The sequence below is a fragment of the Echiichthys vipera genome (assembly GCF_963691815.1).
Source record: "Echiichthys vipera genome assembly, chromosome: 7".
Lineage (NCBI taxonomy): Eukaryota > Metazoa > Chordata > Actinopteri > Perciformes > Trachinidae > Echiichthys > Echiichthys vipera.
The window spans coordinates 23,285,779-23,312,178 of NC_139832.1; the positions used below are offsets into that span (position 1 = coordinate 23,285,779).

The following is a 26,400-nucleotide window of genomic DNA, read 5'->3' on the forward strand; positions in this document are numbered from 1 at the left end:
GCAGAGCTGCGGAGCTCCTCGGATTTTACTAACAGAAAGAAGCGCTGTTGTCCTGGACCGCTTTGCGCTCTGCAGCTGGCTGTGGCTGACCACCTCTGAAGCGGATACGAAAAGACCCTGCAAGGGGACAAGACCAAAAACTTTTTGCATTGTGGTTTTCAACAAAGGTAAGATGTTGTTTTGTTTTTATTCTATCCTGCAAACAACACCAATAAACGCGCAGCGCTGGAGATAGTGGGAGATGCGTGCTTGTCGAGATCGTGATTTGTGGCATATTTTGTTGTTTATCACAACAGGTCACAGGGTTAATTGAAATGATCAAATTAATCGAGAAATTACTGCATATATGTAGGTAATTTGCAGATCTGCCTACCATTGACTTTATTTTCCGTGCAATATTCATATTCCGAAGATGATCATATAGATTTTCCGTGCAATATTCATATTCCGAAGATGATCATATAGATTAAGCCATAGAGGTGACAACCTGAAAGTCCCGGTGCGCTGGCCGTAAACAAAGCTCGCGCTGCATATTGCATTATATTGATTAAAAAGCTGCATACTCACATCTTTCTTCTGGTTGCACAAAAAGAGCGAAAGTGGGATTGATTTGCTAAAGATACATGGTCTAAGTTAACCTTTATTCCCTCTCAGACATACGGGGACAATCAAAATGCGTTTCTGTACGGTTTACAGCATCTGTGAGCAACACTTTGGTGTCAGTGCTGTAGATATACAATCATTACCTCTGTGCTTCTGCATAGGGTGCTTTTGATGGTAAATCAGTCAACAAGTTATATCCTGAGTAAACAAAGTGTCTTTTTAAGTATTGCTCTTACATACACACTAACACAAAGATGACTTTGTAAACTTGCTTGATTTTCAGTAGTTTATCTTTCCTCTGCAATGTTATCAATAAAAGGTCATATTACATATTTTATTTGCACAGTGCTCATGCAGTGGAGTAATCCATGACATTCCTTGTGTCCAATGCCTTGTGTTTTTTTTCTTTTTTTTTCCCACGATGAGACCCTAATATCAGGGCTTGTAATTTTGCACAGAACGAGAAAAAAAAGGAAAACGGAATGCTTATTACTTTGGTACCGCCACCTACCTCTTGAGCCAATCGTTGAAGCCCTTTCCCCCTTCTCTTTCATATTAAAACGCGAGCACATGCACGCACGGACGCGCGCGCGCGCACACGCGCACGCACACACACACAAACACACGGACGCACGCACCGTTTCCCAATAGCAGTGTCACCATGGAAACCAACTCTCTTGGCACCCCCAGTTGATCGCCTTCACCATTACTCTAGCTTGTCACTTAAAAAACGTGTACAGTGCGTGTTTATGGTCTGTCAACTGCATGGTGATGCATTAAACCTGGAGAGGAGGTGGTGCCTCTCTCTCTGACTAGAGATAGACTAGTGGTAGGCCTATGTTTGGATTTGTAATAGGCTATCTTCCCCCGGTGGTCCTGATGAGAGGAAATGGACACAATGCACATATAGGCTACCATGTGTGGCAGGGCAGGGATCTGAAGAGGCATTGGCCTTCAGTGTAATTGCTGGGAGAATCAGTAAAGGAAAGTGTCCATGCAGATAATGCATTTTGTCCTTTTCCCAGAGGCGGCAGCTCTCTAAACTACTGTACTGTGGCATTTGCTGCCTTACATGAATGAACACAACAGACATTCAAGGAAGCTTATACAGTACATGCTGAAAGGCAGTGTGAGTCATTTAATATATAAATCCATGTCCTAAATCTGTAGGTGTGGATTTATTTCTGTTTTCTGTATGTGCTTTTCATGTGAGAGGGTTACATGCTACCACAACAGCTGATTGTCATGAATGGGAATTCACATCCACATCCACATCCATGGGAGTCTGTTTGAGTTCATTTTGCACATATTTAGCATTTGTTTACAGAGAGGAACATCATTAGCGTAAGGGAATTTATGCAGACTCTTTAATCTGGGAGTGTGCCATTAATCTTTTCCTACCTGCATGTGCCGGGTAATGATAGAAAACAAAAGATTTCCAGGGTGTTTATCACTTGCCATATGCTTTCTAGAATATGTTGCCTAAAACAGGAAGCATATTCTGTTTACTATTCATTTTGCATTCATCACAATAAATGCAGTATTATATGAAATTATGTCTGGGTTACTTGGAATTCTTCTTTAGCTATAATACCTTTTTACATCAAAGTCTCTCATTAAGGAAATGCCACTTCAATATAAAACAAATCTAAATCAACTGTGTGATTTCAGCCTTTTACTGTGTTTGCTATGGTAAGAATAGTTTTTTTAAACCAAAAGTTAATGATCAAACGTTCAACATAAAATCATGAAAGTGTCAATCCTTTAACATAAGCATAGCATAAATGGATCCAAAGGAATCATGCACGCATGCACGCACAACACAACATACAGAGGCACTCCCACGTTCAGACAAAACCCTGCAGTGTTGCTCAACGCGTAATTCTCGGTATCTGTTTTATTGACCATCTGCGAAGACGTTACTTTAATTAGGGTAGACATCGCTTGGGGTACTCAGGGCAGAGTAGATGTTTGCATGAATATGTCTGTTTGTTAGGCTGTTCTACTGTGAGGCACACACACACAATTGAATGATTAATTGAATCCTATAGGATGTTCACATGCAGTGATTTTGATTATATGGATTTCGAGAATTAGCTATATTTTTTAGACAACTTAGAAAGCAAGCAGCCTTGCTGCCTTCATATTCTCTTCACTGCTCTATAATGATCTTCAGTTCAGTTTAGCGCCTGAGAAAAACAATATAACCCACGGACAATGTGGAAACGCTCAAGTTTCTGCCAGACAAACTGAGATATTACACTGCCAGAAGTGTTAGATAGAGTGGGAGAATGGCTTTAATATGTAGAAGTGACAGAAAGACACAATAGATGGGGAGGACAGACAATAAAATATAGTACTCTTTCTTTGGTTTAAAAGAGATAAATGGCCAAAGGATGGAGTGAACAAGTGGGATAGAAGGTGGGTTTGATTCTCCCCAGCTCTGCCCAGGCACAAGAACATAAAAAGGGCAGCTTAAAGAAGGAGCATACGTTACCTGTCTGTGGCTGGCCAAGTCAAACCTCTACTCTCACTTAAGCTGCAGAGAGACTGAGAAGGAAAGAGAGAGAGAGAGAGAAAGAGAGAGAGAGAGAGAGAGAGAGAGAGAGAGAGAGAGAGAGCGAGAGCGAGAGAGTGAGCGAGAGAGTGAGCGAGAGTGAGGCAAGGGAGGTGGGGAACGGGCTGGGAAAAGTGGAGGAACTAAAAAATAAAAAAGGAGGAAAAAAGATAGTAGAACTGGGAAAAAAAGAGAAGGTGAAATAGACACCAGAATTCAGACATCCACAGAGATGTGTATGTGTGTGGCTGTTGGTCTCCATTCATGGAGCTTCTCTGTAGTATTGCTGGCAGTCTGTGGCATCTAGTGCTTGAGTAATCCTCCTGGGAACACATTGAAGCTGCCAAAGTACCATCCAGCTCCTCTTTTCACTCTCTACCACCCTCATGGTCGTCTATCTCTGTCTCTCCTTTTCCCCCACTTTCTCAATACTCCTCTTTCTTTTCCCTTAGCTGTTTCTTTCGTATTAGTCCTTCCTAATTGCCTTAATATCATCCAATTTAATTTGTTTCTGCACTTAATTTTCCCCAAATTTCCTTGCTTTATTGCTTTTCAGGCCTTGAATTGCATTTCATCTCTTCCTCATCTGTGCTCCTGCCGTGAATCTTCCTAATATGTGGGATTTATGCTCTTTTTCTTTTTAAAGTCTTGCCTATAGAATCAGCGTTTCGGTTCTCAGAGAGCAGAACAGAGTGAGGCCTTTCCCATGGTTTGACCAAACAAAGAGCCTGGCTTCCTTCACTTCTGTATGACTGCACAGGAACAGAAACAGAGGCATTCACCAGCGGGTCGGCTGCTGGGCGGCAAAGCGATAGATCTCCGCTGGCCATGGTCAAGGCATTTCTTCAGTTTCGCTATGAGACGGCAGCGATCATTAAACTGTCCATATAATCTGTGTTGATGCTTAAGGGACGGAACATAACCTCAAAAAATGGAACTATGTGTGTCCACTTGGCATCAATGTGGTCAATGAGTTCACTTTAGCACCACAACTAATATTGTCAGGAACTTGCCTTCAAATCCAAATAACATGAGTTAAGGAGATAAGATGAACAGAATATACTGTATATCAATAACGCTTTGCAAATAAAGAGCCAAATAGTCTATGCATATTAAAATACACAGCATATGTTAAATAAGAAAGAAAGATGAGAAAACAATGAACCAAATATATATATAAAGTTTTCTATTATGATCTATCATGTTTGTGCTTCAAAAGCAATGTGCTTTACTGTTTATTTATTGTATTATTAAAATAAAGTATCTGATTCTGAAATGTTTTATAGTTTATATAATAATCAGATGTTATTTAAACTTCCTAGTACTTTCTAGTATTCTGTGTAAAGTCTTTTGAGATACAAATGGCTATGTAGCCAGTACAAAGACCATGTCTGAATGTTGTGCTACATCTCTTCTGGTGGACACAGGTTTAAAGTCATGGTCACCCACATTGACCCATTGATCTGGTTAATAGTGGCTTTTTGTGCTCTAGTTTAAATGATTCAATCTGTAGTTTCCATCCCTTCTTTTCAAAGGACTCAACAGAATTCATATCACATTAACACATTACAATTTACATAGAGGGTGGGGGGCCCCAGAGGGGATTGAGTCAGTGTTTACTGTGGTGCAGCGAAGGGCTCATCCCTCTCACCCCCATCATCACTGCCACTGTCCTCCTCCTCCCTGAAAACCCCAAACCACCCACATCCCATTGGCACCTGCTACATCGGAATTCAGGTCAGCAGGGGGAGTCACGAAATTGCTCCGAGAGTGATTGGTAACGGAAGGAGGGGCCGGACGTTTTGTTTATTCGCTTGGCACCAAAGACCATGCCATTGAGAACAATCAGCCCATTGTGCGGCAACAAAAGAAACATAATTAAACCACATTAAATGATTCGTTCAAAACAAATAGATGACTTCATCTGAAAATTGTCACAAGATGCAGTCTGACAGATCCACACTGGTTGACGGATGGAGCTACCTTTGCTTCATGCCATTGCTCTTTGAGCCTGTCAACACAGACAGCAGTATCTCAATATTAGACAATAAAGCAGTAAGACTGTTCACTTTTGGAGCGCTAGTTTTCTCCTCATACCCCTGCTTTCTATAGTAAAGCTTTTATGACATGAGTCATAATGAGGATAATGGGAGGATCAGCAAATGTGGAATAAAGAGGAAGAGGATGAATAGAGAATTAAAAAAAGGATTAGATGATGCCTAGAGTTTCTATATGGTGCCAAAAATGTAACTAGATCATCATTTTCACATTTTATCCTCCTGCTATTAGCCAAGTTCTAACCTGACAAGGAACAAACAAGGAAAAATGAAAAATGATATAAAAAAGTTAATATAATTAAAATTACTATCCCTGCCCCCTCCTCGTCTCAACCATCTTCCTCTTCCTTTGCCCCTTTTTACTATTCCACAAATCCTCAATTAAGTGCGTAATGGGCCTCTGGGGCCGGTTTGTGTGCTTCTTTGTTCAGCTCTGGGGGATCGGCCGGCATTAATGTTCCTCTTGAGTATGTAAATAGCCTGAGCTGTGGGAGCGCAGGGCAGAGCTGCCACTTGTCTGCTTAATCGCGAGGAGCTCCATCACTTTCCGACATTTCAGGGAGCCAAAACGGGACATGCATGAGAACTTCAGCACCAAGTACAATGCCCACACTCGGAGGAGTAACCTCAGCACCCATGTCCACCTCCCACTTCTTCCGGAATAAACCCCCCTTTGCTCTCTCTTGCTCACCCCTTTACCCTCACCCCCTCTACCCGCACTCCCTCTACCACCCCATTCCCCCAAAACACCTCCCCGCCGCAGACCTCCTGACCAATCCCCCCTCTGCATGAGTGCTGTTCCCCACTGCTCAGCCTATCCCATCCTGATGAAACCAGCTGATAGATCCTAGTCTAGTTTTGTTTACCTCACCCACTTGTCCAGCAGAACACACAACAATCCCCTTCATTGCATGTTTGTCAGCCCCCTTTTGAGAACTAAAAGAGGAGAAAGAGAGGAGGGGGGGGGGGGGGGGGGGGGTTACAGAAACAAAAACGAAGGAAACAATTAAATCCCCCCTCCTCCCCATGAACCCTGTGCTTGCGGTTTCCCAGCTCTAGATTCTGTGAACTAACTTGGAGGCCTGTAAAGTGGCCCATTATTCTAGTAGGGGTGGCGTGTTCCAAGAGTGGCTTGCCTCAATGGCTTATGAACACAGAGAGGGTTTTGTTAAAGAGTTTTGGCTCAACACAATATGCACTGGTTAATTAGGAGTGGTGTCTATCTATCTATCTATCTATCTATCTATCTATCTATCTATCTATCTATCTCTCTCGCTCTCTCTCTCTATCTATCTATCTATCTATCTATCTATCTATCTATCTATCTATCTATCTATCTATCTATCTATCTATCTATCTAAGTTGAATCACTTTAGATTCAGTATATTAAAATCCGTTCTACATAGTGCACACGACAGAATCCATTTGTATCCAGATGGATCCTCACATTACAGTGAAACTTGGATCCAGAGGATTACAGTGAACCAGGATTTCAGGGATTTTATGCCGTATGCCTTAAATCTCGACTGAAGGGGGTTTACCATCATCTGAGCAGGCTAAGATGAGTATGCTCTGGGGATTTTGGCTGTGTCTGGCAACAGTGGAAATGTGTTGAAACTGCTTTTGCTCAGAGGTTCTGATAATGATTGACTGTGACTGTGTATAGGCAGGCTTTCATAATTAGGCAGCGGAAATGGCCTAAGCGAGCGCATTCACTCTCAATGGCATTCCAGTGCTGCGTGTGACTGAAGAAATATTTACATAGTTTGACAAAGTATGCAGCGAATAGTGACATGGAAAGAAAAACAATGAAGCGAGGAGCAGAGGGGTCCCTCTGTAGCTTTTCACGTGAACAGCAGTCATTAATAGCTCTTTTTTCACTGTATCTATGGGATATGAGAAAATGAGTCTTGATTCATGTGTATAAGTACATGTGGTTCTGAAAGAACAGTGTCAGGGAAGTGGTCCTGAAAGGAAAGCAGAAGGCCTGAAGTAAGTGTACATCACAGGCTGAGGTTTAGCGTTTTTGAAACGCTGAAAAGGGTCATTGTTTAAAGACAGATCAAACATATCGAGTGAATTCATCTCAGTCATTATATTTGTAGAGATAACTTATGATATTTTCACTTCATGCATCAGTGGATTGGATGGTTAAATTTCCGTTTCCTTCACTAAAACAGTTGGCCAACACTCCACGGCTTTTTTAGTATCCCGTGTGCTTCGGTGCCTCTTGTTTCTAGGCACTGAAAATATGTATATAGGCATTGCAGATGAAGGCGCTCTATTAGATGATACAGTATGTTGTGATAGCAATGATGTGTTGCATATGCGTGTGTGAAAGAGAAGAAGGAAAAACATTGAGAAAAGGAGGGAAAGATGCTAAAAGAGAGAATGTAATGAGGAAAAGAAATGCATACTGTCGAATGAGAAACTCTCAGCTCTGTCACACTTCCGTGCTTTTCTGATATGCTTTCCCCCATTGTATTCCTTGATGTGATGTGTTGTCAGTGCAGATTCAGAGACAATGGGTATTGTAATTAGAAGAAAACAGACAGGGGCCCTTATAGAAATGTGTGTGCAATAACATCAGCATAGGCCATGCCTACATATGTTCAACCTCTGTTTACAGTAATTAGCATAACATGCCATTCAGGCAGTAGATACCATATGGTACATTAGTTGTAAATGTATGTCCATGAATTTCTGTTGGATACATAGAGATCGGGTAGTGCAGTATATGGCTGCAACAGCAACAGTAACTATACTTTTAGTACTTTTATCTAAGGTGCACTATAGTTATATAGATTTTTCCAGACATGACCTAACATTTCAATTGAATAACAGTCTTTAGGATGTGGTGATAAATGTGCTGTATGTATCTGTATGTGTGTGTGTGTGTGTGTGTACGTGTGTGCGTGTGTGCGTGTGTTTGTGTGTGTGTGTGTGTGTGTGTGGTGTGTGTGTGTGACTGTGTATGTGTGACTGTGTGTGAATGTGTAGCTGTCTGTCCTAGCTGACTGATGTATAATAAATGTGCTGTATGTTTCTGCATGTGTGTGGGTGTGTGTGTTTGTGTGTGTGTGTGTGTGTGTGTGTGTGTGTGTGTGTGTGTGTGTGTGTGTGTGCGTGTGTTTGTGTGTGTGACTGTGTGTGACTATGTGTGGCGGTCTGTCCTAGCTGACTGATGTAATGAGCTGTGTGTGTGTGTGTGTGTGTGTGTGTGTGTGTGTGTGTGTGTGTGTGTGTGTGTGTGTGTGTGTGTGTGTGTGTGTGTGTGTGTGTGTGTGTGTGTATGTGTGTGTGTGTGTGTGCAGGAATGCCCTTTCTGTCATCATCACTGCAGGGTGGTGTGAGGAGAGCGGGGCACGGCCACTGCGGCAGGCTATACTCATTCCCTAAGGGCTGCAGTGTTTAATTAGTGAAAGAACATCCATCCTCCTTAGACCTCTTATTGGCAAATCCTGAGTGAGACTGTAACCCCCTCACCCCGCCTTGAATACCATGGGACTGGACCAACTGAGATTGATGACCACACAGATAACCGTGTGTGTGAATGCATGCATTTACATGTTTTGTACTCACTCAAATGTGAGCGAGAAAGGGGTTAGACAGTGATATTGTGTGCACGCATCATCTACATATACTGATATTTGAGAGTGTGGCAGGTGAGTTTAGTGATGTATGAAACATAATTTGTGCACTAATCCCATCTCACAGAGACAGCTGCCCAACACAGATGTCAACTCTTTATTTATCCACAGATAACCTGATAACACAGGAGCTGCTCGTATATAAAGACACATGCTTCATCTCATTCCCTGCTTCTATTGATTACTTTAATCTTACCTTCGTCCAACCCTTTCCCCCCGCCCTCACTTATTTCCTCATCTGTTAACCATTCCTTTCCTTTGTCTCCATCCTTACCTTTCATCAGTCACACCTTCCCTTTTTTCCACCCTCCCCCTTTTTTCCTTCACCCTTCCCCCATACATTGTTACACATCTATCTTTATAAGGCATTCTTGCCATTTCACCCCTCCCACCCTTCCCTCTGTCTACTCTCTCTCTCTCTCTCTCTGCCTCTGTCATCCCCCTCTCCGCAATGTAGCGGGTATACCATAGTGGTGGTTATAGTGGGGGGTGGGGTAGTCCTGCCTTACTGGCAGATTTAATGAGCTCCTATGGGGATCGGACCAAAGCCATCAAAAGCTGTGTGCTGCTATATAGCAAGCTCTGTTAAACAGATGCGCCTTTGCTAATGATAGTAGCATCGCTTCATATGAACACAGGAGTAGCTATAGGAGAAACTAGAGGAGTGTCTCTTCAAAATGTGTATAGCCCCTCATCGCATAAAGGAGGTTATGGGGACAGTCTGATTGTGGATCATCCTGTTTTTGACCTTTCATCTTTGCAGCTTTAGGCAAAAGATGGGAGCTGAGATAAGGGATGCTGTGGTAATACATTCCTGCAACTTTGAGGAACACCACTGAAAAAAATTAAGCAACCTGTGACATGCTTAAGGAAAGACGGAGAGTTACTCAAGCTGAGACATGTAATATGAATGCCAGAGAGAAGGCCTAACTTTGAATGCAAAAAAAGACAACACCTAAACTAGAAAAGGAAAGACATGCAGGGATGATTGATCTTCAATCTTTAGCTTTGAATGTGAAGTGCGTTTTAGTTGGAATGGATGCCATCAAACTGAATCTCTCTGCAGACATTAACCAGAGGAATGCGAATCACCCAATTCAACCCTGTAACTACCACTCCGCAGCATAATGAACTGTTAGCACGTAATTACAGTGGGACTGGTCACATCTGAGAGACCTATGCAGACTACAACACTAGCCTCAGGATTCCCAGAGGCTCTCCCTAATGACTGCCTCATTATGGACACAAAGAGTGGTGCCAAACAAAGGGAAACCTTAGAGGATGCTGAGGGATAGGCACGTACGGCACAGTATCGTTTAATCATGCGTTTCCAGGATGTTGATGCACCCTGATTGTAAAAGAGAATGGCAAAAATGTAATGAAAGCATGGGACTTACAGTGTTAGAGCCGTGACATACAGTGTAAGAACCAAATTGCAAATTACTGCACATGATGGAAGTGTGTATGTGTGTGCGGTGTGTGTGTGTGTGTGTGTATGTAAAGTCTTGTGAAAACTTTATTCTCATTTGGTTTGTAGAATAGTGTTACATGCTAATCATTTGACAACAGTGGTATGTATAACCTGTGAGGACTCTTGGTGGCTAGTATGCTGGATCCAAACATGCTAACCTAATGATCACCGAGGCTCAGTTGTGGTAAAAGTAGCTCCTTGAGTCACTGGCCGTGGTACTGAATGCCTGCCCTGCTACCCCATATCTGTTTGGAAGGGTCAACCCTCTAAGACCAAACCAAAGGTAGCCCCTTTTTGTATTTTTGTATTTACAACTGTAACTAAATGCAAGTATATTATGCAGAATTGAATGTTACATTTTTGATGGCTGTGCCCTGATTCTGTAGAAAAACATATACTGAAAGACTATATTCCTTTCCTTGTATTACTAATAACATGCCTCTATAACTGTTAATATTCCCTTTGTTAAATCAGCTCTACACTGCTCTCATTGATTATGCTAAAATTGAACTCTAAATTGGCATATTGTTTGGCATTATTCACTCTCAGTTTATTGAGTAACTATTATTCATTCAGTCCAAAAAACAGTGAGTGATAGCATTGTATTGACTTGTGTGTGAATATCAATATCAGTCCGCTTCGTTCAATTTGTGGCTCTATTGGTGTCGTGCCTGTCTTTATTCACACTGTATTCTCACTCCAGGGTTCACTTGGAAGCGCTTCAAGACAGCTTTCAAGTGGACTGTTGAGTGACTCTACATTTCTGTCACTTTCTTAATTTGAGCAAATGAAGACGATCACTAACTTCACCTGCACTGATGTTGCCTGTAATAGCTGATATAGAAATGCCAAGGTTTGTCAAAGTGGTTTTGGATGAGCAGATTCAGAACCATTCGATATACATAAACATGTACACAGTGGACGCACACTGACATACACAATGAAGAACAGTGTTTTCCATCCTTAGAAATTAGTCTCCAAGAGAGTAATTGGCTAAGAAACTAGTAGGTCAGTTTCATTTGGACAGTTGTTTGAGAAATGCATACTGGGAAAGCCCGATGTTGACTGTAGTTTGGTATTGGGGATGAATCTATGCAAAGTTTGTAGGCAGCATCCTAATGGGAAAGATTTTTACCATGGTTACTCATGGTTCCTACTCATAGAAAGCAGCACTCCTAGGGATCTTCCGTGTTTTATTTTGCTCCTGAAGAACAGCAGGTTACGCTGCTGTTGGAATACATGATAATTGGCATGACGGTCCACACATCTCTCTATCTTTCACAGAATGCATCCATCCCAACAGCCATCTAGGGAAACATAATTGAGAGGATAACGCTTCCCTTTCTTCAGATACTGGAATTTATCTCCCACTTCCTATGCACAGCACAACCTGAAGTGTTTGCTGAGAGCTTCATTTGGGAGGGGGGTTCACAGCTCCTAGGCAGCCAGTATGTGTTAGCCCATTTTTTCCCATTGCATTGCAAGTGGCTTTGAGGCCCAGGGGGGCCAGATATATCCGGAGCCTGGCCCAGCTCCAGTAGTCTTTACCTCACAGAATATTGTGATGCTCCAGTCATGAGAACGGGCATCGGGCCCCTCGAGAGACCAGTGGGAAACGTGTATTCCTATGTCCAAAGTATAGCCATGCAACTAATGCAAACTTGTTAATTATTATGTAAGCATGTTGTGGATGGTAGAGAGGCATTGTATAGCAAAGCCACTGACAGAAGCTATATAATTCATAGCATTAATTATCCAGAACAGACACCAAACAAGCTTTTACGAATGTCCCGTGAAGTTTTTCAAGATATTTATATGGAGTGCATTACTTCTCTGTCTATGAAATTAAATGCTCTTTGGTGAGGTTCAGATTCAATGTGTCTATCCATCTGCTAATCTAACAAGCTAACACATATTTACTGTATATAGTGTTCACGCAGGCTATGCATTTGTATGCTGGGTGTGTATGGCTCTGAGCTTCCTCTTTCCCCTTCATCCCCTTCTCTCTAAGCCGCAGAGTGTTGCTAGGACAACCCCGCGTGGTCCTTGCTGCATCGCAGCGGTCCTCAATGCCAGCACTCAGGGAACCTCCTCGCACTGGGAAGGCAGCATAAAATCGGGATAATCGCCGTCGATTATGGGACACAAAGGTCTGCCGCTTCTGAAAGATTCATTCATCCTGGAAAAAGAGACTGTGGAGGGGGAAAGAGAAAGGGGCGCCTTGGTCCCTCCGCTGCTCTCCCACGGTGGGCACAGGCATGACATCAGTGGCCTGAAAGAACTGGCATTCTGGACATGCCCACTGCCCTCCCCCCTTGCTATACCCTTATACCCCCTCCCATTCGAACCCCCCTCCCTTCTTTTCTCACCCCTGCCAGTTTGGATGCAGCTCTTGGCCGGGCGAGTTGGGGCCACTGCCACTGTTTGCGTGTGAAACAAAGCCCCTCAGAAGGAAGAGAGAGGAAGCAAAGAGCTTCACATGGTACCAGCCAAGAGCAGGGATGGCTGCCTCAGCCTACCCCTCACGGGCCCCTCTTTTGGCTGAGAGGTGCTGGTGTGACCCCAGTACCCCCTTCTCCCCGAGTGTCCCTCTTACACTCCAATGTAACCCCTTCTTCTCTGTCCTACTCTCGCTCTCATCCTGAAAACTCCTTCTTCCCTGAGAAGGTCCTTTCAATGAGTATGACATGTCAAGGGATTTAGGATGAGTGATTTCTCATGACACAACCTTTGCCAACAGGAATGGGATTCCTCTGGCTTTTGTTATGCAGTTGGTCATTTGTTTGAAGAGGAAATAGCTTTCCAACACATTTCCCTAATTACAATAATGTGATACTGCTCAATACCATGTGAAGTCCCATGCTGCTGAGAGACTACAGTGAAATCAGTGTGACACTATCCTCACATGAATCACGTTGGTCATTTGTGCTTTGGAGTTCAGCACTTTTGAGTTCTGTTGAATAGTGGGGAAATGTAAATCTGTATGTTGAAGTGTGACTTGAATATGTGGATCTTATTTTGACAGAATCTTTAAAGACAGATATTTTGTAGCTATCGTTGCATACAAAAAATGAATATTTATTGAGGTTATTGAGGACATTATAGGCCTATCTATTATATCTTTGAATCTGATTATTTGGGCCTTGTGTGTGACGTCAACATTTACAGAAAATATCCTCTTAGACCACTGTGGCTCAAGAGCGACATAATGCGTAGCATAACTACAGAGAGCAGTTAACATTAACCTCTCATCTGCTGTCCATCAGGATGACCTCAAGGCTCACAAACGGCAACATTATGACATTAAACCTTCCATTCATCATTCATTTGCTGTTTATTCCCCTCTCACCAAAAGGGCTACGTACAAAGCACTACTGTCCGCATTGTGCCATTAGCAGGCATCATCATGATCATCTCCAGCAGCCTGGACTTTGCCTCACTATCCCATGAAGCTGTATGAGTCCGGGAGCATGCTCTCCAGGGGATTACAGTGTCCAGGGAATGGAGGGTCCATGAGGGATTTGACTCTTAAGCTCAGATATTGACTCCTCCCTCCACTTCTTTTCCCACATTTATTTATTTCTAGGTTTGTTGGATATATGTGTGTGTGTGTGTGTGTGTGTGTGTGTGTGTGTGTGTGTGTGTGTGCATGCGCTCTGTGCTGGTTGTGGTTGGTGGTGGTGGTTGTGTGGTGGTGGAGTCAGTGGGTGGGGGCTGAGGGGGGTTTGCATGCTTCAGTATGGGGCAATTCAGGTTGCTGTGGCTGTGACTGGGTCTGTCTTCTGGGCTGTGTTGACTCTCTCCTCTCTGGATGCTTCGGAAGAGCTCGTGGACAGCTGAGAGCTGCTAGCTGTCAGCAGAGCTCTAGTGTTTTACCTGGGACCTTACCTGCTGTCATCCGGAAACGGTTTTAGATGGAGCAGTCGTGAATGATTCCTTGGGCTGATTCACTCTTAAATACCAAAAGCTGGAGACTTGATCCTGGTCCATGTATATAGCACTTACTTCAACTCCAACAGAAATGAAGTAAGTAATCGCATCCCATTGACAGTTGTAGGCTAAATCTACTTTTACTTTTTCTTCTTATGTATTCAATTCAAGCGATTTTTAAAAGTAATAGTCTAATAATAGTATAGTCTATCAGCATTTTTTAATTGAAAGAAATAACGTCTTGAAACATTTTTAATCTTTCAGTTTAGATTTAGATAGACAGGTGTTGTTTTATTAAGACCGTCATTAATTCTTCATGGCTTTACGCTCCTGTAATGCAATTAATCTGACTAAGCCCTTGGCCAAGATTAACCGGTTTATAAAATGATCCTATTAGAGACTGAGGAGAAGAAACTGTGTGTATGCATGTGTGTGTGTGTGTGTGTGTGTGTGTGTGTGTGTGTGTGTGTGTGTGTGTGTGTGTGTGTGTGTGTGTGTGTGTGTGTGAGAGAGAGAGAGAGAGAGCGTGTGCATCTGTATATGAATGTCAGGACTTTTGAATTATGAGTTCCTTTCCTGTCAAATCATTTTATAATCGCAAAAACTTACCATAGAAGTGATTAACATCTTGTTCTTCATTTCTTTATATTCACATTTAAAAAAAAAAAAAAGAAAGAAAAAAGCAGCCCAGTTCGATTTAACTCAATGGCACTGAAAACTTTGAAGCTTAATACCACAGATTTATTCTTTATAGCAGAGAGATAAATTAGTAAGACATATATATAAATATAAATTAATACTTAATTTATGGCATATGAATCAAACTTGCACAGCAAGGATCACTTTTCATCCAGTATAATAATTCTATAATATAGAAAAACACCTACTGATGTGAAATGCCAGTTCTCTGCTGTACTGTAGCTGATTGCTGCAAATTTCCGTTTTCATCTATCATTGGGTCACACAAGCCCACTCTCTCATCCGTGTCATACTTGGTGAGGGAAACGCTAATGAGAGGACCATGACAGAATAATATCCGACCTCTGTGACGTCTAATGTCTGCTTCCTCTTGCTCTCTCTATGTGCTAAAAATAATGAAAGTGAGAGAAAAGGGGAAAAATTCAATTAGGAGGACTCATCACTCTAATGGGATAGGATTACAAGGTAATACCCATTTTTCAGGTTTTTTTCCAGGGATGCTACTAATTCAGCCAGCTATCATCTGAGGGAGGAAATAATTATGGCTACTGTTTGCCCGCTGTTTGTATGGATTTTCTATATTTCACACTTTAGTAAGAGGAGGCAGGATTGGTCCATCTGTGTGCCTGGAAGCTGACCAGGTGGTCTTCATATTGTCAAGCTTACAAAGCAGCAATACAGAAAGCTGGGGGAGGTGTGTGTGTGCGAGTGGAATTATTAGTGACTACTTACACAACAACAATAACACCATAAAGAGCCGTTGGTTTCGAGGAAGTTTTCCAAACGTTGCCTATTGATTTGAGATCCTTTTGATCAACTTTCAGCTTTGAAGAGCTTGACAGCCACCATGATTAATATCTATGACGTGTTCTGACTTCATATAGGTCTGTTGGGGGAGGGTTTGAAGACAAAAACTTTCAGTTCAGCACTGAGGCTTCCATTTGTGAGTTTTAGGCCATGAACCCCAGGGGTGAGGTGAAAGGTCAGAGTCACATTATTTCTTCTTTTCTGCTCTTTGTAATCCATCTCAGCAGACATTTCCATGAGCTTATTGGGGATGAATAGGAACAGAGAGATTTGTCTATATCCCAATTTGATAGATTATTCCTGTGACTTGGTGAAGAGACGACAGAATTATTGAACACCTGCCTAACTGGCATGGCATAGACACAGCTGGCTCTCTTCTCGCTAGCAAACATATTCCCACCTCACAGGAAACTGCTCTGTGCTGCCGGTTAATGTGAAATCAATTTTCATTCAACCAATCAGGCTGTGTGACTGAGCCCCGTCTTCCTATGATTATATTTGAAGTTTCTAAATGTAATGTCACACAATTGTAACTGAGAAAGAGAATGTATAAGTGGGTGTATGAGACTTAAGAGGGAATATGTTTGCTCCTCCTCTCTGTCAATTACCAAACCTTTATACTGTCAAGTGGGCATCTGTTTCACTTGTTCATTGCTGTCTTAAATGGATGTCTTAATATACCCACTATATTTGGTAAACTACAATGTGAACTACAGTATTTAATTTAAAAAAAATCCATGGCATGATACAGTATTTTAAATGGTAATGTCTTCATAATTTAGCTGTGTTTGTCTCTTGTATTATAAGTCAAATCTTTGTCACTTGTTATTATGTGTATTTAAATGTAGTGCATACTGTATAACGTAGTAGTACTTTTGCAGAATATTAAATTCATACCATTTCTTTGCGATACATCTATCTTGGAAGTGGAACAGTCAGTCAAATTACATAATGTACACATGCCTGTACATTCTTACAAGACCCTAGACAATTATTATTTTATCAAAATGCAGAACATCTTTGCATAAATCTTTTTACAAAACTGACTTATGGTGCTAAATGTCTGAAGTATCGCCCAAAAAGGACAGCAAGGAATTTGACAAGCAGAAGCTTGTAGTCAGCTTCCATCTGTTGGATGCTTGGCAACACCCTTTAATGCTTAACATTTTTTTATCATGCACTATTTTCTTTTTAACTATACCAGATATACATTTTTATGCACATCAAGATGATCTGATTTCTGTATTATGGTGCTGTATTTCATTGTGGAGTCAATATAATTCCTTATTCTTTCTCACGGAGATCACACATGAAAGGACATAACCACATGATAGCTGAAAGAATGCGGTAAAGCCAATAGTGTGTTCTTAAAGGGGTTCAGCTTGATGCATTTTGAAAATAACAGTTTTCTTTGCCTCTGTTACAGCGCCAACAGTATGCCTAAACAAGTTGAGGTGAGGATGCATGAGAGTCACCTGGAGCCCATTGAGGCCAGGCCTCAGAACAAATGTGCCAAAATCTGCTCCAAGATGTTCAAGAACCTTCTGCTCACACTCACCGTCCTCGGTAAGTCACCTCATCGCCAGCGTCTTTTCATTTTCTTCTTTCTTCCTTAAGGACATGATAAAATGCAGGGCATGCTACAAGACAGGCACCAACCGCCACTGAGTTCAGCATTCTGTCAACTCAGAGCTTGATTATGCAGCTTGCTTGTAATATGAGGAGGAGATGCCATCTGTGCCTGCTCAGTGTACCAGACAGTAAGATGACTGGGTGTCCTGACCTTCCCCAGCTCCATGCCACCTGTTGCTATCAAACGCTCTCTGCAGCCCTGGACAACCAAACAGCCTCTGGTGGTGCATGAAAAATACTGTCATTATAGCGGTGGCTCACTACACCATGGGGGGAGGTTTAATAGAAAGAGGAAGGGGCACAAATGTACTTTATACTTAGTATTTCTGGTTAAAGGCCTTAAATCAGCTTTGTGTTTAACCATTACATATCATATATACTTTGTCGTGTCTGACAGGTATGGCCTACCAATCTTATATATCATTGTATAAACAAAGGCTGTAGTCCTGTTAAAACTGTATAAATGCATATACTGTATGTGTGTATAATTTAATTTAGCCTGGTGTGTGCCTGTCTATTTGTACCCTGCTTGCATGGACGTGTGTTTGTGTGATCATGTGTAATGTGTACATCTCACCCCACTTGGCAGGTCTCTCACAAAGCAAGTGAGCCAGCATGATCATTGATCATCTGTCACTTGGCAGATAAGAGCCTGAATGGGAACTTGCAAATGGGCCAAAGGGAAGGCACAGGAAATCAAGTGCCATCCAAATCTATTGGTTGGGAAGAATCCACAGCATGCCATTAGACTGGAGGATATTTTGAAGACAGCTTATATTAAAAAATCAATAAAAAAAGATAGAGGGCTTTGGATTCCCATGTGTGCTATTAAACAACATCTCGGCCTGCGTGATCATTGGCAGTGATGTGGTAGCAGAGGAAGTGCAACCCCGGGGTGTAGAGTTTTGTGTGAGATGGACAGACACAGAGGCCAGCTACTACAGACTACAGGCTGGGCTGGGGGTTGGGGGGGGGGGGGGGGGGGGGGGTGAGCACACAGAGGTCATCTTTAATTTTGAGGGCTGAAACACTGTGTGGCCGGAAAAGAACTGTTAGTTGGAAGAAGCATATATCAAGGGTCAGCAGTGGCTTTGTTAAAATGTTTTTGAGGCTTTTAGAGAGTAAGAGGAGGCCAGAGGATAAGTAAGGTAGCAAATAACCAAATGGATGGCAGTATATTCCAGTGAGAGATCAGGTCAACTACCTAATTTTACCCCTTTTTATTGAATTCTTTTTCTTTTTCTTGCCACAAGGTGAAAAAATCCTTGAAAACATTTTGGCTCAGCATAGATTACAGATGCTTCACCAGGGAATCTGACATGCTGCCTCCTCTTCACTTCTTCAGAGAGATCTGATCTTAATCCTCCACGAGCTTTACTTTTTCTCAGGAGGTTTCCATATATATCTTCTGAACCTACCGTCGTCCTTAAGCACGTAACAGATAACCTGTCCTACAACTCCAACGACTGGATTCATAGGACAGAAGTCAGTTATTAGGGTTTATTTTTAGGAGAAAAATCGTAGCTCATTTGTTCTTTCATAGAATATATCTAAGGTTTTTATTCAAATGTAAGGCTTTTCTCCTCTCTGACTTCTCAATATCTGACTTGATTCCTAAATCTCTTCTAGTTTGCTATTATACACTCTTGCAGTTGCACTCACTAACACTTCTCCTTGCACTTCAGGTGTGATCTTGGGAGCTGTATCAGGGATGTTGCTTCGCGTCGCCTCCCCGATCCACCCAGATATTGTCATGGTGATTGCTTTTCCCGGAGACATCCTGATGAGGATGCTGAAGATGTTGATCCTGCCACTCATCATCTCCAGTTTAATCACAGGTGCAGACATTTTACTCTTTGCATTTTATCTTTACACTTCACTGCTGTTATTCTTAAATAGACACAATGAAAAAGCATGGTTATTGCTGTCCTGATTCTAAAATCATAATTGAAAGTAGTTCATGTAATACATCATTTTATGTTTCATGCACATGATTAAACACTATTATGCAAGACCCTAACCGCACTAATGGTCCTTGCATCCAGCCTTCATGGCCTGCAGTATTAAGACAACATTTCCATTCAGTAAGTTCATGTAATTACCAGATAGACACAATCTTGCTTGTTTTGGCTGCAGGTCTCGCCGGTTTGGATGCCAAATCCAGCGGTCGTCTGGGCACCAGAGCTATGGTCTACTACATGAGCACCACGGTTATTGCTGCTGTCCTGGGAGTCATCCTGGTGTTAGTCATCCACCCTGGCAACCCCAAACTGAAGGAGAATCTGGGCCAGGGCGAGAAAAATGATGATGTGTCCAGTTTGGATGCCTTCTTTGATCTGATCAGGAACCTGTTCCCAGAGAACCTTGTGCAAGCTTGTTTCCAACAGGTAAATGAGGATGACAATAACAAGATGATAAATATGACTCAATGCGGAAGTGTGACTGACAGTGCAGGTGCCAGATGCTTAGAAAGTCTGTCTGATGATGTTAGTCTTGCATGAATGGCATCACTTAATATGGAGAGCCCAATATCTTGGAGAGACTCAAAAGCTTTTGTGTCTGGAAACAGGAAGGAACTTGAACAGAAAGAATCCTTTGACAATATCTATATTGCCAAGGGTTTATTAACAGAGGAATCCAATGCACATAGATCGTAAAGACACAACAAAGATGAAGCAGATTTGTATACATGATTATTGACAGGTGAATTACCTTGTTTCATAGTTAATGCCATATCTGATTCCAGTAATGGTAATAAAACTCATCACTAGTATTTTTCCCTGCTTTAACTCAGATCCAGACTGTCACGAAGAAGGTGGAGGTGGTCGTTGAGGAGAATGTCAATGCCACCACCATGGAGGGCCTGGTGGCTAACATTACTAAGGAGCCTGAGTTCATCATCAAAAAATCCCTGCAGTTCAAAAGTGGCATGAATGTTCTGGGTATGTAACCAACCAGAAACACTCACATTATAGCCTATTTACAATCAACACTGAACAAGACTAAGAGCCTACAGCCATGCTAGCGGCGGTGCTAACATGCTGATGTTCAGTACGTGTAATGTTTTGCATGTTCACCATCTTAGTTTAGCATGTTAGTTTGCTAACATGTGCTACTTAGCATTACACACAAAATACAACAGATGCTGGTCAGCATGTCATTAGCTTTGCAGGTATCATAAGCCAATGTATACAACACACTGAAATTGATGATTGTGCTAAGTTACAAGTAAAGGGATCACCAAAGTTATTACAATTTATCCTAAGCTTGGCATCAGTGTATGTCAAATGGCATGGCAATACATCCAATAGTTGCTGAGACATTTTACTCGAAACCACACAGTTGAACCGTATTGTGACGCTAAAAATCAGGGGATCACCTAATTCATCAGGATTTATTCTCTGAGCACCATAGACATCGCTACCAAATTTAATGGCAATTCATATTTCAGTAGTGGAACAGGCATTGCCATCCAGGGACATGCTGCCCCCATGGTTCAAAACAAGTAGCAAACATCTGGACAAACCTAATCTTTTTGGCTGTAAATGTAAAAATTCTCATCTCTTAATAATAATTCCCTCACGTGGTAGTCGTCTCACCTGTCCACACTTGTATTCAGAGCTTGATACATTTATGGTTTTCTGTCACAGGTCTGATTGGTTTCTTTATTGCATTTGGCATCTGCATGGGCAAGATGGGAGAGAGAGCCAGACTCATGCTTGAATTCTTCAACATCCTCAATGAGATTGTGATGAAACTTGTCATCTTGATCATGTGGTTAGTATCACTTATGAATCTCATTGAGACTCATTTTAAAATGGAAATAACTCTTAACCAAGTTATTTCTCAAGTCATTAAAGCATTTTAAATCATTTCTAGCTATGTGAAACAGAATTTGTGTCCTGACAAATTCTTTGTCATCTGTCTTTAAATTTATAACTAAAACAGCTTCATCTTGTCAGGTACTCTCCCTTTGGTATTGCCTGTCTCATCTGTGGTAAGATCATCTCCATCAAGGACTTGGAGGTCGTGGGCAGGCAGCTGGGCATGTACATGGTGACTGTGATTGTGGGTCTCATCATCCACGGAGTTATCTTCCTGCCCAGCATCTACTTTGTTATTGTCAGGAAAAACCCTTTCACCTTCTTCCTGGGCATCTTCCAGGCCTGGATCACTGCCCTGGGGACAGCCTCCAGGTCAGTATCAAAATGAATGTATAGTTGTTTCTTAATATCTAGACAGTTGATTCGAAGTATGACTTACCTCCTTTTGCTTTTCCCTCCAGTGCTGGTACACTGCCTGTCACCTTCCGTTGTCTGGAGGAGAATTTAGGTATTGACAAAAGAGTCACTCGTTTTGTGCTCCCAGTCGGTGCCACCATCAACATGGATGGAACTGCTCTGTATGAGGCGGTTGCAGCCATTTTCATTGCCCAAATGAACGGCATCCATCTTGACCCTGGTCAGATTGTCACTGTCAGGTCAGGAGAAACTCATGATCTTTCATCATTGTACGGCGAACATATATTGTATTAGTTGGTGTCATTTAAAGTGAAACTTCTGTGAAATAATGAAAACCTTTGGGTTTCTCTGGGTAACCTCTATAGTCAAACTTTGAAACAAGTTTAATGATGTAAATGGAAACATATTTGACTGCACACAGAAGTCAGACTGGGATTCAAGAAAAGCTATTCTTAGTTATAACAGTAGGAATTGTAATTTCCATTATTCAAAGATGGTTTAAATGGAGCCCTCAGAGTGCAGTTAACAAACACAGTTAGCTCTTAATAAATGAAGACAGTGAACAGAAGAGTTCTGAGGAAAAAATTTACAGTGCAGCAATTAAACCACCAGGAGGAAGTGATAACATGCACCAGTGCCGTGTTTCATGCTGAGTAGGAAGACAAACTCCAATCAAAAATCTACTAAATATATTTCCCAATTGCTCTTCTGGGTCTAAGAGTGAGTCAAGGATGGACAACCTTCAGCTTGACATTTACATCGCATATCAATCCACGAAAAACCCTCACATTAAAAGCCGTGTGTCACTTTCAAGCCTCTCTTCATGTGCGATGGAGGACCCACTCTGATGCTCTTCAGCCGCTGCTCTTCAACTATCATAGAGAATTTTTTCATCTGTCAATGTGTAGAGATTTCACGTTCATTGGCGTCTGAGGAGTTGCAGCAGGGTGTGGGGGATGTAGTTAGGTGTGGCGGGTTGAGAGAATGTGATTGAGTCCTGCTTGCTGTGTCTTCATCCAGTCTGACAGCCACCTTGGCCAGTGTTGGAGCGGCCAGTATTCCCAGCGCCGGCCTGGTGACTATGCTCTTGATCCTGACTGCTGTGGGCCTGCCAACCCAAGACATCAGTCTGCTGGTTGCTGTTGACTGGCTGCTGTGAGTTTGACAAGACATTGATTGTTCCCTTTGCATCTATATTAGGTTTTTGTTTTTTTATGCATCTGGAAATTCCTCTTACTATATTTCTCATTTGATAAAGTGTAGAAAACAACTTTTTTTTATCCTGGTTTCTTTCTCTTCAGGGATCGATTCAGGACCTCAGTGAACGTGGTGGGTGACTCCTACGGTGCAGGCATCGTGTACCACTTGTCAAAGGCAGAGCTTGATGAGCTGGACGCCCAAGCGGCCAAATCTGACGACATCGAAATGATGACAAAGACCCCTTCTTATTACGATGACATGAAGAACCACCACGAAAACAATTCCAACCAGTGCGTCTTAACCGATACCGCTACCACAACTGCTACTGCCACTGCTACCGTCACTGCTACCGCTACTGCTAACAATTCTGTCATAGTAGATGAAAGCAAGGTACAATTAATGCTTACGGACATAGAGACTTCTATATAACCCCTCTTTGTTGCATGCTCTCTCTGCACTTTTGCTTTACTCTGTTTTATTCATTGCATCTCTGTACATAATAATGTAAATACACCCACTGTTGTTTTAAGACAAAAATGAAGCACGAGAACAACAGATGCATGTGTACGTATGTATTTCATTCTTCTGGAATAGCAGCTTTTTGTGTTGAATGACCATCCAAAAATGTAAAGCACTCTTGCCAAAAGGTTTCCAAATTTACACAAACTAAAATATGGTTCAAGTTCAGTGAATGTAAATGATATTTCCTGCTCTATTGTTATCCTAATCTGATGAGTGTAACCTGTTGGGGATTGGCTCTAACTCAAAAGGCAGAGCCAGATAATCCTCATAATGACACTGAGGAATTATTTAGCAGCCCTCCCATCTATCACAAGTTCACACAAACGTCGATCGTCAAGAAAACATCTCGATTTAATACTGTTTTCCCTTTTCTGTGATCATTTTAGTTCTGATATTCTTTTTCTTCAGCTCGAGGGTTCATTCTGCTTTATCTTTAGGGGTTTATTTCCAAAGGATCACCCTTTCCTGTAAGATTTTAAATGACAGGGAAAGTGTTAGAGATAATTAGCAGTTCCTATTCTCTACATGTACTCGTCTACCACACTGTCAGTGAGTCATTACTATTTTGACACCAGCTATTTCTGCCTTTTTTGAGAACTGCGTTGTAAAATCGAAAGCTGTGAAGCAGCTCCAGTAATGTAAAACATAATGCACTTTGAAACCCGTCTTTGAATATTTTCGAGGCTTTTAGAATAATAAATGGGAGTTCACAGTGCTGGTTCCCTGACACACACACCCTGGCAGAAAAGGTCTACTGATGAGCCTATTCATTTATTAAAGAATGAAAGGTGTTGCCTAGCAACACTGTCGACCTGTTACACAAGTAATCCGTCCATAGTCGAAATGTTCTAGCCTCTCTATTCATTAACAAGTATTTACATATACATGTGACACAAAGACTTGCTATTTCCAGTATTCACCGTGACTTATTTTCCTTCTGTTTTCTGGTCTGTTTTGCCTGTAAACAACGTGAATCCCATTTCTAACCCCTTTTTCAAAGCTGCACACCACTGTAGAAAGCTTACAAAATAGCTTAAACATAACAATGCATTTTTCTGTAGTGTTTGTACCTTGTTATCATTGTAATCTGTCTATTTTTCAGTCATTCATTTTTTTTTTACTGCCTGTTCTCAGGTCAGTAAAAGAAACTCCACAACCATGAACGTTATCATCAGTGGTCGCACAGGAGTTCCAGTAGTTTTGCATGTTGTAAAATAGTTATGATAGCTAAGAGGCAGTGTTTTAATTGCCAAAGCATCCAAAATTACAGAAAAGAATGTCCTAAATGGCTTTATAGTTATTAAATGTTACAGTCATGTGTGTTATCTAACAAATTTCCTCAAACTATGATTCTTAATTTCAACTAGGACATAGCAGGACTGAAGTTGCTTTTTTGATGGCATAGCAAGCAATAAATCATGGTCAACCTTAAGCTTTGTAAGCCTGACTGACCAATCAGATTGCTTTTCTGAAACTTATGTGGGACCACTGTATTAATTATATTTTTGATCCAAAGTTGTATTACAAATGTATTGTGTTTTTGGCCGTCCCTTGTATCAGCTGTTTAGATTTCCCTGCTAACTGCTTACAGGTAACCTCAGCCACTAACGGCTCTGCTGCGGAGTGCACGCTTGTTGAGGAGGGACCATGGAAACATGAATAATGGCAGCACAGAGATCCCCTGCTCCTGGGCTCCACAAGCTTTCCTATCTGCTGATAAAAAAGAGTGAATGAAAAAAAGTCACACGAACAGAACTACTAATTATTTTTTTTATGTAGTTTAGTTTTCTTTTTTTATTAGTCCCTTTAAAAGTTTTGTAACTGTCTATCTGACTGATATATAATACTAATTCACTTAACCGTGAAATGATAACAGAGATGTACTTTACCTGTTAGAGCACAATTATGTCCGTATAGCAGATACTTGCACAACATACTTCAAGGCTCGGGGAGGGAAGGAAGAGAAAAAAAGATAAATATTTCTAGCAATACATCTACATATATCAGAATAGTTATTTGGATGAGAGAAGAAGTGGATATTATATGTGGATAGCATATCATAGGATGTACTGAGATCATCCTCCGAGTTTCATACAGGTGATTCATTATTCTAATGCAAGGAGATAAGTGGGAGTAAGAGTATGAATCATGACAACCAATGTAATGTTTGTACTGAGCTTCCTCGCTTAACATCCCTGTCAGTACCATCAGAATGTGTGCATAGGGCCACACTCATGTAAGAACATCACTTTTGACACTCAGACTATCAGAGACTTTAAAGTTTATCTGACTCTTTCACCCAATATTACCCACTATCCCTGAGATCCAGCAAGCTGAGGAAAGGGTAGGAGTAACAGTAAGGGACAGGAAAACCACACTGAGTCACATAAACGCAGCCACAGTGGAAATTTAAAGCACAAATCACTACATGGATGCCATGTTTATCCCGCCCCCCCCTTTTTTTTGTCCACTGTAAAGAAAAGGGACTTTTTTTTTCTTTGTGTCACCTGTTGAGTGAGATATAAAATGTGTTAGTGTGTGTTTGTGTCTTTGTGTGTGATAGAGAGAGAGCGAGAGAGAGCGTGAGAGAGAGAGAGAGATAGAGAGAGAGAGAGAGAGAGAGAGAGAGAGAGAGAGAGAGAGAGAGAGAGAGGGAGAGCTGGGGTTAAGAACATGACCAAGTCAATTATAGGGACCAAACAAGCAGAAAATCAATCAACTTCGAACTGCCTCCTCACTCACAAAACAGTTGTTAGTTTTCCTAACATTGATGTCCATTTATAACTGGCTCGCACAGTAGCTGATACTACCATATTTTCTGATGAAATCTAAAAGCTAAGAAAACCACTGCCCTAAATATGAAACTTTGTACCCCTGCCCCTTCAAAAAAACGTTGTGATGCCAATGACATTAAAGGAACATTAGCACCAAAATTATTATTGTAAAAAAACAAACAATAACGAAAAATTGCCATATCTGAATCATTTGTAGCACAAAAAAGAGATTACATAGAGCACAAACAGAGTGATAG

At 41.6% G+C, this 26,400-nt stretch overlaps 1 protein-coding gene across 3 annotated transcripts; it reads left to right on the top strand.

The window, feature by feature from the left end:
• LOC310949267 (excitatory amino acid transporter 2-like) lies at positions 1-26,071 on the top strand. 3 transcript variants are annotated; one of them, XM_083916643.1, is made up of 11 exons: positions 1-167; positions 17,201-17,340; positions 19,092-19,244; positions 19,543-19,793; positions 20,201-20,348; positions 21,057-21,183; positions 21,369-21,602; positions 21,692-21,886; positions 22,668-22,802; positions 22,949-23,137; positions 24,961-26,071. In XM_083916643.1, exons 2-11 carry the CDS (start codon positions 17,211-17,213, stop codon positions 24,962-24,964), a joined length of 1,566 nt encoding a protein of 521 aa, XP_083772769.1. In that variant the 5' UTR covers positions 1-167; positions 17,201-17,210; the 3' UTR covers positions 24,965-26,071. The 3 variants fall into 3 exon arrangements, with proteins under 3 accessions (XP_083772769.1, XP_083772770.1, XP_083772768.1); XM_083916644.1 differs by lacking the exon at positions 1-167 and adding an exon at positions 14,261-14,364 and having other exon boundaries at positions 22,949-23,237; XM_083916642.1 differs by lacking the exon at positions 1-167 and adding an exon at positions 14,261-14,364.
• The last annotated feature ends 329 nt before the right edge of the window (positions 26,072-26,400 follow it).

Bases quoted from the DNA above. Each gene is read 5' to 3' on its own strand.
- LOC310949267 (XM_083916644.1), top strand. From the start codon at position 14,327: ATGTATATAGCACTTACTTCAACTCCAACAGAAATGAA. The intron at 14,365-17,200 runs GTAAGTAATCGC...CCTCTGTTACAG, and splicing joins TCAACTCCAACAGAAATGAA to CGCCAACAGTATGCCTAAAC. The intron at 19,794-20,200 runs GTAAATGAGGAT...GCTTTAACTCAG, and splicing joins TGCAAGCTTGTTTCCAACAG to ATCCAGACTGTCACGAAGAA.